This window comes from Loxodonta africana, chromosome 10 (assembly GCF_030014295.1).
Source record: "Loxodonta africana isolate mLoxAfr1 chromosome 10, mLoxAfr1.hap2, whole genome shotgun sequence".
Classification (NCBI taxonomy): domain Eukaryota; kingdom Metazoa; phylum Chordata; class Mammalia; order Proboscidea; family Elephantidae; genus Loxodonta; species Loxodonta africana.
The window spans coordinates 107,229,760-107,244,647 of record NC_087351.1 but is presented as its reverse complement, the minus strand read 5'-3'; the positions used below and the strand labels follow the sequence as shown (position 1 = coordinate 107,244,647).

General features: G+C 44.7%; 2 protein-coding genes across 4 annotated transcripts in view; one reads left to right on the top strand and one right to left on the bottom strand.

Annotated features, from left to right (window-relative positions):
* Positions 1-798: 798 nt before the first annotated feature.
* On the bottom strand, positions 799-4,648 carry LOC100663594 (interferon alpha-inducible protein 27-like protein 2A). Of its 3 annotated transcripts, none has more exons than XM_010588922.3 (6): positions 4,539-4,648; positions 4,401-4,427; positions 3,534-3,661; positions 2,537-2,566; positions 1,514-1,675; positions 799-1,008 (listed from the first exon to the last, which is right to left on the bottom strand). In XM_010588922.3, exons 3-6 carry the CDS (start codon positions 3,655-3,657, stop codon positions 929-931), a joined length of 396 nt encoding a protein of 131 aa, XP_010587224.1. In that variant the 5' UTR covers positions 3,658-3,661; positions 4,401-4,427; positions 4,539-4,648; the 3' UTR covers positions 799-928. The 3 variants fall into 3 exon arrangements, with proteins under 3 accessions (XP_010587224.1, XP_023402300.1, XP_023402301.1); XM_023546532.2 differs by having other exon boundaries at positions 3,534-3,691; positions 4,539-4,630; XM_023546533.2 differs by lacking the exon at positions 2,537-2,566 and having other exon boundaries at positions 4,539-4,644.
* Positions 2,463-14,888, top strand: part of DDX24 (DEAD-box helicase 24) — a 60,294-nt gene continuing 47,868 nt past the window's right edge. Inside the window, exon 1 of the mRNA XM_064292909.1 lies at positions 2,463-2,588. Coding sequence (XP_064148979.1) covers positions 2,573-2,588 — 16 coding nt within the window. The 5' untranslated portion in view covers positions 2,463-2,572. The remainder of the gene's footprint in view (positions 2,589-14,888) is intronic.

Sequence of the window (14,888 nt, the reverse complement as noted above, 5' to 3'; positions counted from 1 at the left end):
ATCTTTCTGTAGCCCCTAGCAAAGGCAAGCATTTCCCTGATGTTCCCTAGCACCCAGTCCAGTGCCTGGCCTAGAGAAAACACTCAGAGGGTTTCTGGGAACAAATTGTCCATCAATGTATAAGCAACTTTTCTGGTGCTCTGGAGTGGAACCCATCTTTGGATGAGAAATTTCTATAAGGCCTTGTTCTGGTAGGGGAGAGAGGGGTGAAGAGGACATCTGGGATCAGGGCCCTCAAGCAGAAAGATCAGAGCTCCTGAAAAATTAAAATTTCTTGGTGGCTGTTGGGAGGAAAAGGCCAGGCCTGGGCAGTGGACTTTGGCTTTGGATGGGGCAGCATCATTGGGCCCTGTGTTTCCTAAGCCTGGGCCAGGCCATTTGGGAAATACTGGATCTGTGAGGTTAGGGTTCTTGTACCAGCAGCTGAGTGGGGCTCCAGCTGAGAAGAATGTAATGCCAAATGTGCTGCCTTCTCCTCCCCACCTCTCCCTGACTCCTCAAGGGAACTGAGCCAAACAGCCACCCTGTCTGGGATCCTGGAGGTCATTTAGTTCAACTTCCTGTTTAGAGGGGCAAACGGAGGCCCAAAGAGGTCACATTCCCAGGGTTACATATGGAGTCAGTGGCAGGGCGGGGGACAGCTTTCTGTCTGCAAATGTAGACTCGTCCCAGCTCACCCCACCCCCACACCACAGGGCCAGGTGATGACAGGGTCCAGAAGGAGCCTGAGTCCCCAGGCCCAGAACCGTCACTGCTGGGCCCGCCCCAACCACGGGAGAGAAGGAAGGCTCCATAAGGTGTTGTAAGACATGTCTTTATTCTTTATTTTCCTCTGGGGTTGCTGATGCCCCATTTGGTACACAGTCACCCAGACGATATTGCCCCCACAGGTCTTCTCTGAGGATGCACCTGAGGGCAGGAAACTGGCCTAGGGCATAGCCAAGGCCCCAAAAGTAAACCCAACAGAGGCCAGGATGGCCTTGGATGCCAGGGAGAGTCCAGCTGCTCCTGCGGGAGGGGAGAGGCTGGTTTGAGGGGGATGGGCCGGCCAGGCAGCTCTGAGGACAGATCTGTAGGCTCAGAGACCCTCCTCCCAGGGCCCTCCTGTTTCCTGAAACTTTCAGGTCTGTGCTTGGGGGAGAAGCTACTACAGGCAGCTGCATAGAGGTCTGAAGTCTGGTGGCAAAACCAAGAGCTGACAGCTGCGTCATGCTCCATGGAAGAGGGCTGAACCCCAAGTGGAGAGAAGATGCCCCAAAGAACTCAGCAAATCTGTTTTGATCAGAGTTGCTTGAACCCAGAGGGCTCCCCAGACCAAGACCCCTTCTCTTCCTCCATCAGAGAAGACAAGGTGGGAGACCAAGGACCAGGGGTGCTGAGGATCATGGGGGCTAGATGGAGGACAGGGTCCCCCTCCCAGGCCTCAGCTCTGGGCTGCATCCTCTGAGGCTTGGGTCCTGCCCACACCTGGCACCACCTCACCCCCCACGGTGAGCCCAGCAAGGACGCTTACCCACTGACTGCAGAGTAGCCACCAGGCTGCCGGCAGCAACTCCGCCCCCGTTGGCGATGGCTGCTGAGGACATCATCTTGGCAGCTATGGAGGAGGCTGCAATTCCAGTCCCGGTGAAGCCGATGGCGCTGAGCACCACAGGGACTGAACCGACGACCACGGCTGTGGGGGGAGGAGCTTTAGTGTTGGAGGCTCGGCTCATGGGAATGGACCCCCACCTACTTGGTCAAGCTTGGGGGACATCGAGGGGCCTGGAGAAGGGGTGAGCTCTGAGCTTGGGAAGGCAATGGGGGGGGGTGTTGGACAGAGGTCAGGAGTAGGGGGGCAAGGCTATGCAGGGAAAGCTGAGGAGAGGGCTTGTGGGGGTCATCGGGACAGGGTGCTGGGCTGGGCTCTGACTTATAGCAGGACCTTCATGGGAAAGTCTCTTGTCCCCTGAGCCTCAGTTTCAGCTTAGTAAGATGCTGGAAACAAGCAGTGGTTTGCAAGCTTCCTGTCTTTGCTGAGGAAATCTCTTATGCAAGCAAGTCTTACCAAGGAGACTAACACAAGCAAGGAAAACCTAGGTTCAGCGCTCCACTTGGAGCAGATGCCGAGCCACATCCTCTGACAGCCTGTGGCAGCTCTGGGCTCCATGGTGTCTCCACTAGACCAGGGGATCTGAGCGGTCGGCATCTTGTTAAAACACCTACTGTGGTCGAACTCTGTGTGTGTACCATACTACGTAATCCTTCCTGGGTGGGTGTTATCGGCCTTGTTTTTCAGGAGTCAACAGACACACCCAGGGGCACAATGTGGTTTCTCTGCACGAGGACAGTGGGCCCCTGCCCTGGCTGCCCCACGCTTCAGCCTGTCTTCTAACCCTGCTCCACAGCCTTGTGTCCAAGTCTCTGCTCATCTCTATCATTTTATGTCCGCCCTTGACCTAGCCACTTGAGGCTGCGGGGAAACCTGGGCACAGGCAAGGCCGATTGCTCCCTGGGTCCTGATGGGGATCTCGGCCCCTTCCCTGTAGCAACTCACCGCTTCCTACCACAGCTGCAGTAGTCTTGGCTGGAGATGAAAAGTACATTCTGTGAGTACATCCACCCTGGCCTCCCCAACACTCCCAGAGCCCACCGCCCACCTATGGTGAGGGGCTTGGCCCTGGATGGGAGTCGCAGGAAGGCACAACCCCTGCCCACCCTATCCTTGCTTCTGCCAACTCAGGGCACTTTCCTGATAAGGTTACCCCACAGTCCTGAGGGGAGGATGGCTGGGGAGTCTGACTCTAGAAGCAGAAAGAGACCTGCCCTGAGGGGATTTGCATGTCCTGGTGTTACAGGAAGGAGCCCTGGTGGCGCAATGGTTAAGCACTCGGTTGCCGACTGAGAGGTCAGCAGTTCAGACCCAACAGCCACTCTTTGGAGAAAGATGTGGCAGTCTGCTTCTGTAAAGATTACAGCCTTGGACACACTATGGGGCAGTTCTACTCTGTCCTATATAGTTGCTATGAACTGGAATCGACTCAATGGCATTGGGTTTGGTTGGGTACAGGTTTGTGCCCCCAAAAGATCTGCTCAAGCCCTAACCCACTGAACCTTAGAAAGAGACCTTCTTTGGAAATGGGACCTTGGCAGATACAATGAGTTATGTTATGCGGTCACACCGGAGTCACCAATATGACCAATGTTCTTGTGAAGATAGAAGAGACACGGATACAGACAGACACACATGGATGACAGCCATGTGAAGATGGAGGCAGAGACTGGAGTGATGACTACAAGCCAAGGAATGTCTGAGACCACCAGAAGCTGGAAGAGGCAAAGAAGGACTCTCCCCTAGAGCCTTCGAAGAGAGCATGGCCTGGCAGACACCTTGATTTCGGACTTCTGGCCTCAAAAACTTTGTAATTTTTAAGCCTCGGGCTAGATGCAGGTTGTTTCCTGATCTCTAGTCCCTGGATGGGGTCCTTGCATCTCCTCCCCTAGCGCCCAACCTCTCTCTTCCCCTTAGCCCCAGACCCTCCTGGGACACTCACCCACAAAGGGAAGCGGAACCAGGGTGGTCCCAGAGGTCAGTCTGCCCAAGTTGAGCACGGTTGCCGCTGATACCATGCTGGAGGCCAGCTGCGAGGCCCAGAGGCTTGCGGCTGCGAATGCCATGGCACTAAGTGGAGAGAACGCTTGGCTAGGCAACCTGCCGGAGGGGTGGAGATTTGATGGGGGGATGGGGACCCTAGAACTGGCTCCCCACTTATGGCCCTGAAAGACTTAGGGGACCAGGGGCAGGTGGTTGCTCTGAGCTTGTGGGGCAGCAGGCACAGAAAGGGTCTTGGGTGAGGAAAGGAGGGATGCGGGTATTGAGGTTACCGAAGGACCTGTGTTTGGGGGGGACCCGAGCCATTTTACATTCCCAGGTGCTCCACTTCCTTGCTGTTGAGAACCCCGGCGCCAATGTTTTAGAAACTTTGGAGACCCCCTTATCTCCCCAGAGCCATGGAATCGACTCCAAAAGTACGAAAGTGGAGCCCTTTAGAGGTTTAAGACATGTCCCGTGTCTATGTGCTGTGGGCGCCTGCTGCTATGTAATCTTCCCACTAAAACCAGAAGGAAGGGACTCCTGTCCCCATTGTATAGATGAGGTGATGCCAGGGCTCAGAGAGGGTAAATGATTTGCCCAAGGCTACGGGTGTGAGATGGGACCCAGGCCCAGCTGTTGCATTGGGCTGCTAATGGCTCAGAATTGGTTCCTCCTAGCATTTATCTCTGATCCCTGCCCACCTCACCCCTCCTAACTTCAGCTCTTGGGGCCTGGAGGGACCTGGGCATGGATAAAGCTGATGGATCCCAGAGTCTCTGAGTCCAAGAGTAGGTGGGTGCTTGGTCCTTTTCCCAATAAGACCCACCTTTTTTAGATCACAGCTGCAGCAGCCCTGATGGAACAAGAAAAGAATGGTCAGTGAGTGGGTCCATGCTGGCCACCCCTCCACTCCCTGAGTTCACGGCCCACCTGAGGTTGGGGCCACCACCCCTTCCTGCCTTACCCAGAGAAGAGGATCTCCGCAGAATGTGTCCAGAGTGTCTGATTCCACATACTCAAGGCAGCCCTACCCCTCCCAAAGCATAGTCCACATAGGATACAGGCAGCCAATGGGATAAGTTTCCTTTTCTCAAAAAGTGAAACCAAAAGTGAAACAGGATGCTCAGCCATATTGAAAACTGCAATCAACACCCCTTCCCGCCTCTCTTTGTCTTGCTAACCAGAAGCTTGTTTTGAGCAGGAAGTCGCAGCAGGTAGTGGCTCCGTCTAGCCCTAGTTACACCTTGAAGCATGCACAGATTGAAATCACATCCTTCAACTGACCCCCCCCCGCCCCCGCAAATATAGGCATCAGAGGGCTAAAGGCAGAAAATTCCAGGTACCAAACCCAACCCTCTGACGCCATTGGAAACAAAAAGCTCCCCAGCTCCCTTAGTCAGGGAGCATGTGGCTTTAAGGTCACTAGACCCCACGCGCTCCTTGTATGCGCAGACAATAAACTTGCCACTTTCTGTTTCCGTTGTAATTAGTGTCCATCTTATTTCAATTGGCTAATAAGACAGGACAAGAACCCGAGTGGCGTTCGGTTACAAAAGGAATTCCCCTCTTTTCACCAAAAACAAACTCACTGTCATAGAGTCGAATCAACTCCTAGTGATCCTGTAGGGCAGAGTAGATCTGCTGCATAGGGTTTCCAAAGCTGTAATCTTTACGGAAGCAGACTGCCACATCTTTTTCCCATGGGGCAGCTGGTGGGTTCCAACCACCAACCTTTTGGTTAGTAGCCTAGCACTTAACCACTGCCTGATCAGGGCTCCTGGCCAAGGGAAAACCTAGTTATTACAGAGATGGGGTTTGGCTACTCTATCATCCATTGTCCGTTAATACAAAATGCTTTGTCATTTATTTTGCGGGTGGTGAGACAGATTCTCCAGGCTGGGGAAAATTCCACTACCTCAAGCAGCTTTGTGTCATAATCCTGTTTTCTTTGCTTAGGCCGCCCAGCAGCTTTTGCATTAGAATCCTGTTTCCTTTGCCTGGCTTCCTCCTCTACAGCTTTGCTTTAGAATCCTGCTTTCTTTGCTAGGAAGTTATATGTAAACCCCATTGCACCTGCGTGGTATGATTAAGAATGTTATTGACGTAACTTGTATGAACTCCTTGCTTGTAAAGCCCTTATACGTACCTTTTCCCTTTGTCTTCAGAGAACAGTCTTGGAGGCAGCAGCTCCGACTGACTCTCTCCTTTGCGAAAAAAAAAAAAAATGGTGCCTTTTCTGGTCTCCCACCTCGGTCTCTTGTTTACTGGCCAATATGAGTCACACTGAGCAGAACCAACCAGTAACATTTCTGGCAAGCCAGCCAGGAGTCATCCACCCAGTTCCTGAGGTGGATTGGACAACAGGCTGGCCCCCATGTCTGGCACCACCAGGGCATTTCTCCTGGAGACCTTGGAGCAGCTCTGGAAGCTGATCTGCCTTGGACCAATGGTGGCTCCTCAGTGGGAGGCATGAAATGCACCTGGGTTATTTGGTAATTCCTAGGTAAGGCCTTCTCTTCTAGAGTCCCAAGAAGCAGGAGGAATTGACTGTTGAGGGTGTCAAAGACACTAGGTACCTGTTAGGTTGGTGTATCAGATTAGGTTGTGTGAGTGTGTAAGTGTGTGTATCCAGAGAATGGGGGACATTCAAGAGATCCCGGAATGCAGCCCACTAAGATGCACCCTTAAGAACTGGGAACAGAGACTCAGACATTACGCTTTTTGGTTTCCTACTTTTGCCTCTTTAAATATACACTGAATAAAACCTTTCTTTTTGCTTTACTAAACTTTGTGGTGTTCTCACCCTACATGAGTTGATAGTATAGTTATTGCAGCGATTCTAAAACCATGAATCCAGTTGACCTCAAGGAGACTTGGACTGCAGAGCAGAAGCTGGCAAAGAGAGCTCCTATCTTCTGGACCCACGCGTTTGCAGTCCAAGTGCTCTTGGAAAACAAACCTTTTCTCATTCTTTTTGTTCTCTTTCTCGTGTTTTCTTAAGTTTTGTTTGGCATACTTTGTTTTGAAAACCAGTTGTTTGATTAGGGAGACTCTTTCTTATATTTTTGCTTGATTGTTTGGTTAAGAGTGACATTTACTAACTCTCTTGGTGAACTACAGTTTAGTGTCCGGATTCAGGTGCTTGAAACATTAAAGAGGTAATTCTATTTCCAAAGAGCTCTGGGTCACTATATGCTACAAAATTCAGGCACAGGTCGACCAGCAAAAGTCATTAAGGTGGTCACCAGTGTTCATCATGAGCATTAAAGACTTCAACGACAGGATAAGGTGGTAGTGAGCCAAGGTAGAGCACTAGAGAAAACCTGGGAGATAGTACCCTGTTTTGCCAAATGCTCAGGAGGAAATGATAGCTCCTGACCTGTATTACAAAATTCTCAGGAGGAGGTGGTGGCTCCTGACTTGTATTATGAAATTTGCAGGGAGAATTGGTAGCTCCGTACCTGTCTTATGATATAGTTTCTCAATAAAGAATCACAGCATTAAAATTAAAATCATCAGTAGCTACTTTAAAGTACTTTCTAATTGGAGGAACTGGTATATTTAAGGTCTAAAATAAGAGGCTAAGTCTCTAGCCATCGGAACGAATTAAGTTCGTAAAGAAGGAAACCAAAAGCTTGAACCTCAGGGTTTAACATTTTTGATAAATCAGCCTGGATTTCTCCCTCTTCCCCCTCCCCCGCCCCACCCCGAGACACTGCTTTAGAGTTCATATTTAAAAACACTACAAACTGAATATACTAGAAGCAATTTGGAATTTCAGTGGCCACTTTGGGAAAATGAGCTTCTCTTTGTGTTGTCCTGTCTTTTTCTTTGGGGGGAACTTTTGCTTGATTCTCAGGTTTTGTCAAAAGTCCTGATATTCCTCCATCTGAGGCTCTGGCAAGTTAAATTTTATCTAGAACCAGTTTTTTTTCTGTTAAGTTGAGCTAATTTTACCAAAAATTGCTGTATACAGTTTAAGAAACTAGGATTCCCATATCTTTGTTTTGAGTAGTATTGATCAGTGAGTTTATGTGGTCTTTCTGTCTCCTTTAGTCCTGAGAGCTTGCTTCTGGCCTAGAGCATTGTGCCTCAGTTTCTATCTTGTATTAGATTGGCGGCTATGACTGATATATATTGGCCTATTTGAAAAGTACACTAAGATGCTTAAAAGCAAAACCTTTCTAAGTAATTTAAGCTAGATATTATGAAATGTGTTTTATTTAAGGAAAAGGGGTAATTTTGTCTAAAAGTAAAACTAGCAGTCCCAGAATAGGAAAAGGGAGGCATAGGACAAGGGTAGCCAAGAATTGATGGATGCATTTACAAAATTGCTAGAGCTTTGGTAAATAGCCCTTCAAAATGGTCAGCTTAAATGTCTGTAAAGCAATTGGGATGACCCCAATCTTTTCTTCCAAGAGTCAAGAGTGAGGGCGGGCCAAAATCAGGCCTCCCTGGCCCTCAGTTTCTGAAGTCCTACAACTCCAGGGAAGCATTTGAAAGACCCCTTCCAACTATGTGGAGACTTGAAACGGACCTGGAGAAATGTTTCCAACTCTAGCCAGAGACTTAAGGTTATATCCATATCAATGAATTGGTCAGTTGAACAGAGACTTTGTGATTTCCAAAGCAAGTTAATAAAACCCTTAAGGCTAAGTTTAGAATGGGGAAATAGTAAAAGTTGAATAAAAACTTGGAATGTTCAAACAAACTTCATTTCAGCAGTTATGTTTTCAGTATACAAGCTTAAAATAATTTCCAAGAACTTTCAGGTAACTTACACATATTAAATTGATAAATAGATATTCATCATAATTTAAGTTTATACATTTTTGCTTTTTATGGCACAGTGAAAGGATATATATATATCCCACCCGCTAAAAAAAAAAAAAAAAAAAAAAATTTTTTTTTTTTTAATGAGCGTGTTCATTTTTGCTATTTTTAAAGGACGTACTAAAAGAGATAAGGAACGAAGACAATGTTTAAGAGGTTTATTAAAAAGAAATTTATTTGATACTGTCAAAAGTTTTATCTGTCTAAAGTTTAATGGTATATTTTATGAGACTTTTTAGGATCTTTAATGTTAAATAGTATATAAAACAAAGAACTGGGTTTCTCACTGTTAAAATAATAAAATTTTCTTTGATTTCTGAGTTGAAAGGTTAATTTATTCTTTGTATACATCTGCCTCAAAGACAAAGTTTTGGCCTCTCATTAGAATAAAATTCCTGAGTCAAAAACCAAACCTCATGGCTTGAAAAAGAAAAAAAAAAAGCTAAGGTTTTTACCTTAAGATCTTTGGTTAAATAACTGGTTTTGGTTAAGTAAACTCCTGGCAAATTTGAAAACTTCATAGAAAGCCACGATGAAAGAATTTTATAAAGGAAAGGTGCCAAAAAGATTTATTTTGTATAAACTACATGGAATGCATTCTAAAAAATCGAGAGAAGTGCCTGATTCTCTTTGTGTTAAAATTTATGTGTTAGTATTTCCTCTTAGGTTTTTGCCTAATATTAGAATTAGGTTTTTGCCAAATATTAGACAGCAAATGCACGTTATGTTGTAATTTTATCATTAATTACTAACTTGGTGGCAACTTTATTTATTTATGGAATCTAGCATCAAAGCCCGTGGTTCGACTGGGGAATTGACGTCGTTTATCTATGAAGCCTTTTTTTTTTTTTTTTAATTACTATTTAAGTATAAAAAATTAGAGACTTGATAATCTTGGTATATCCTGGCTATATGGTAGTAGGTCTCAAAATTATTATGTAATGTATTATATCTGAAGCTTTTTGAAAATAAGGTTTATGATTACATTTAGTAGTATTTTTGTCTTAAAATTTTTTTAATTGAATTTATTTGGTTTTGAATTTTTGCAATTGAGAGTATTGTTTATAAATTAAATCACGGCCATATTCAGATTTGTCATCTGCAGAGAAGTTTTTACTTTGCTGATTTGCTGAAAACATTTGACCAAAATATCTCAAAAAAAAAGATGGATTATATTGGACTTATGACAAGAAACTGTGACTAGACTGAATCGAGATTTCTAGAACTCTTATGTAGAAGCTGCTGGGTTCACAGACTGCAGCTTATCCAGAATCACCTGGAATAGAAATTAACTACATAAGACTAAGTAAAGAACACTATGGGTTTCCTGCAGGAATATTGCTGATGTTTTAAGGTCCTCCTTTCTGAATGTAAGAAACAATTTTGTACTAAATTATCTAACAAATGGATTTAGATATTCCCTGTCCTAGAATGTGACCCAGCTGGAGCTGGACTCACAAGGACATATCAACCGGGCCCTGAGATATAAAGACAATTAAAAAAAACCAAACCCAGTGCCATCGAGTCAATTCCAACTCATAGCGACCCGATAAAGACAATAGCTAGGACAATCTTGGGAGACATCTTTTAGGGAAACTGTCACACAAACTAATCAAACAACACAAAAGACTTTTCATTCTTATCTTTTTCTATCAGCACTTAGTGAACAGTAAGATTTATTGGCTCAATGAAGACCCTCCTGAATGTTGTTACTGAAACCTGTACCAATGATTATTAAGATAGACAATTAAAAACGTAAAATTATGGAGAGTTATGAGTTTCTAGTCAATCTGTGAAAAGATGAAGCTTTCAATGATTTTGTCCATTTGTAATGTCAATATATACTGATGACTCTGTAATGTTTCTTGGACTTGGGCTGACATGGCTGTGGCAGCATGCTTGTCTGTTTTCCCTCTCTTGCTTATTCTGTAATCCTTGGACTCAGGCAGACACGGCTGTGGCAGCATGCTTGTGAGTTTTCTCATTCTTGCCTATTCTGTAATATTCCTTGGACTTGGATAGACACGGCTCTATACCAGCATGCTTGCCTGTTTCCAACTTTTGCCTCTTTGAATATATGCCAAATGAAATCTTTCTTTTTGCTTTACTATAACTTTGTGATGTTTTTAACCTAGAACATATTTTAACTCTTGAACTAGAAGTTCTTACAGGTAAACTTAGCAAAACTGTAAATATCATAACCAGAGAAGTGTCTGAAATTCGTTCAAACTATAATTTTACAAAATAGAATAGCATTTCCTGTCTGCCATGGATTGAATTGTGTCCCCCAAAAATACCTGTCACCTTGGCTAGGTCATGATTCCCAGTATTGTATGATTGTCTACCATTTTGTCATCTGATGTGATTTTCCTATGTGTTGTAAATCCTATCACTATGGTGTTAATGAGATGGATTGGTGGCAGTTATGTTGATGGCATCTACAAGACTAGACATAAAAGAGAGAAGCTAGCAGAGAGACACGAGGATCTCCGTCTTAGTCATCTAGTGCTGATGTAACAGCAATACCACAAGGGGATGGCTTTAACGAAGAGAAATTTATTTTCTCACAGTCTAGTAGGTTACAAGTTCAAATTCAGGGCATCAGCTCCAGGAGGTGGCTTTCTGTCTCTGTCGGCTCTGGAGGAAGGTCCTTGTCCTCTATCTGCCCACGGTCGAGGAGCTTCTGAGGCGCAGGGGCCCCAGATCCAAAGGACATGCTCTGCTCCTGGTGCTGCATTCTTGGTGGTACGAGGTCCCCAACTCTCTGCTTGCTTTCTTTTCCTTTTATCTCTTGCGAGATAAAAGTTGGTGCAGGCAATACCCCAGGGAAACTCCCTTTACACTGGATCAGGGAGGTGACCTGAGTAAGGGTGGTGTTACAATCCCATCCTAATCCTTTTAACATAAAATTACAGTCACAAAATGGAGAACAACCACACAATACTGGGAATCCTGGCCTAACCAAATTAATGCATATTTTTGGGGGGACACAATTCAATCCATGACAACCTCATACCACCAATAATGAAGAACAGGAGTACGTGTCCTTTGCACCTGGGTCCCTGGGCTGAGAAGCTCCTCACCAGGGGAAGATTGATGACAAGGACTTTCCTCCAAAGCTGAGAAGAGAAAGCCTTCCCCTGGAGCTGATGCCTTGATTTTGGACTTGTAGCCTACTAGACTGTGAGAGAATAAGTTTCTCTTTGTTGAAGCCATCCATCTGTGGTATTTCTGTTAGAGCAGCACTAGATGACCAAGACACTAGTAGTTCTCTCAAAGAACAGTTTTGTGCCTCTTCTTCTTCTGAGAAAGTGACTCATGACTGTTAATAGGTAAACCAAGGAGGGACGTTTTGCCCTTGCGAAGAACGCTTTGTATGTTTTAAACAGATTAACTGAAGATCTCCAACAGGAGAAGTCCATCCTGTATTATCTTGCTAATCATGTATTCTGTAATAGAATCTTTGTTGTCACATGAAAATCTTTCTATACCTTCTGTTTCCTCTAGACAAACTTTTTGTGCTCCTTGTGGATATATGTTTTTGTATGGTGGATCCAATTATACTAGTTTACATGATCCCTTTTCAACTGACAGTGAGTTTATGTGGGTGATCTCTTGTTTAGATTCCTGGTGAATGCATGGGCAGTGCACTTTGAGAATTTTAAGACTGCCTTTAGATATTTTTTTTAGATATTCGTAGTAACGATGCTAGTAAGTATTGAAAAGGTAATGTTAAAGCGTTACACATTATAAAATGAGAGTCAAAAAGAAACCTATTGGTCCAATACTCAGGGTGGCATTGGTAGACTTAATTCCTATTGTGGTGTAGTTGAATTGGAGAAATCTTTAAGAAATTTACTAATCATTATATGACAAATAGCAGATGAAGTTGCTAATGGGATGGAAGCACAACAGTGATCTCTGACCTCATTAGTCAAGGTGACATGGGATAACAAATAGCCTTAGATTTTTTATTGGTCCAAGAGTGTGTAATCTGTACTCTAGCACATACCTCTTGTTGGATAAATAACACAGGAAAAGTAAAATGGGATATACATAGAATTTGACAACAAGCTACTTGGTTGCACACTGTAACACCCTTACAAACAACAGATTTATTTGGTTAGTTACCATCAAGAATAAATATATGAGTTAAATCACTATTGCAAGGAAGAGTAATATTCTTAGTCTGCATCCCAATAGAATCAGGCATAATAAAACTTACCTTATATTATCTTACTCACCTAAGAAAGCTTCAGGATAAATGTTGATGTACATTGAGTGCTCATTTTGGTGATGTGGCTGATGGGAACGTTGCTCTTAAGATCCTGGTGAAGAACCAGATGGTATCTGGTGGAAAACTAGCAAAGATCCTGCTATGGCTGCCATCTAGGTGTTTGACTAAGTCTAGTTATTAATCATCAATGTGTTATCTCCAATCTCCGGTCAAAAGAAAAGAACGGTTTAGGAGATAATATTGGAGCCATTATTCCCTGTCCTTGAGCATAAAAAACGTAATCCAGCTGCAGCTGGATTCACAAGAACTCATAAAGACACATCAACTGTGCTCTGAGGTATAAAGGCAATACAAAAAACTCAGAGCCGTCGAGTTGATTCTGACTCATAGTGACCCTATAGGACAGAGTAGAACTGCCCCATAGAGTTGCCAAGAAGCGCCTGGTGGATGTGAACTGCCGAACCTTTGGTTAGCAGCTGTAGCACTTAACCACTAGGCCACCAGGGTTTCCATAAAGGCAATAGCTAGGACAATCTTGGAAAACATCTTTTAGGGAAACACTCACATAAACAGGGCATAAAATCTACTCTTACCCTTTTCTTTTAGCATTTAGTGAATAATAATAATAATAAAATCCATTGCTATAGAGCCGATTCCAATTAATAATGACCCTATACGACAGCGTAGAACTGTCCCATAGAGTTTCCAAGGAGCGCCTGGTGGATTTGAACTGCTGACCTTTTTGGGTAGCAGCTGTAGCTCTTAACCACTATGCCACCAGGGTTTTCATTTAGTGGGTAGTCAGCTGTAAACCATACTGCATAGTAAGAATTACCGTAATCACTGCCCCTCTTCATCAAACTTACTGGCTAAAAGAAGAGGGGGCCCAATTCCTAGGTCCAATATTTGCCCCCTGCCTGAGAACATGCCAATCAATTCCAAGCTGGGCTATAGTTCAAAATGGACGCTGGTCCTGAATGATCAATGTAGAAAAGGAAATGGAGGGAATAAGGCAGATCCTTAGGCAGCTTTGCATCAGAATCCCGTTTCCTTCGCTTCGCTTCCTCCCCCACAGCTTGGAAGTTATATGTAAACCCCATTGCGCCTTTGTAGTGTGATTAAGAATGTTGCTGAGAGGGAGGCAGAGCCCACATGGCGCTTTAGAGGGAAGCACCATGGCGTCCCTCTGCAGCAAAGACCCCAAAAATTAAGTAAAACTGATATAAACATCGATCCTGGAACCTTAAGTACCAAATGAAGGAATAAAGATCTTGATCAAGCGCCAAATAGAATAGAAACGACAAAGAACAGAGAAGGAGGAGAGCTACAGAGTGGAAGACCCATATCAGCTAACATGGCCAGATTGGCCATCTTGGGCTATAGCCGCCAAAGAAATCAGACAGAGAGCACAGGGAGGCAACTTCACAGAGCTCCCAGCAGGAGACAGAGCACCCAGTAACCACAGGGATACACATTTTCCCACCCCACACTCTTCTTCCCTGCACAAGACCTCCACAGCTTGCCAATGGGCTATTGGAGCTCGGCTGAAGAGATACCAGCTCACTGCCACCCGAATTTGCCATCTTGGGCTACAGCCTCTAAAGAACTCCAGACAATGAGTATGAGAAAGCAATATCACAGAGCTCCCAGCAGGAGACAGAACACCCAGGAAGCAGGGATACGTGCTTCCCACCCCCATCCTTCTTACCTCTAAGAGGCCTCTGCTGCTTGCCAATGGGCCATGATTGCTCAGCCAGAGAGACATTAGCTCACTGTCACCAGGGTCTACCCCACCCTCACTGGCCAGCCCCTTCAGCCGCATTTTTTGTTTGTTTAGTTTGTATTTTCATTGGTTTGTTTTTTTATTTTCTTGGCTGTTTTTGTTGCTGTCGTTGCTGCTTCTCTAGCCCCATATTCCATTCCCTCCTCTTCTTCACAGGCTGTGATTTTTTGGTTTGGCTGCTTTCTTCTTTTTTTCTTTTTGTGTGTTTTTTTGTTGTTTTCTGTTTTTTTGGGGGGGGGATGAGGTTTGTTGCTTTCCTCTCCCTTCCTTTCCCCTTCTTAACAGGCATTTTCCATTTAGTTTGTATTTTTGTTTCTTTATTTTTTGGGATTTTTTTTTTGTTGCTTCTCTACCCACATGTGCCATCCACTCCACTTCTTCACGGCTTTGATTTTTTGGTTTGGCTGCTTTGTTCTTTTTTCTTTGTGTGTGTGCGTGTGTTTTTTTTTTTGGCTTTTTTT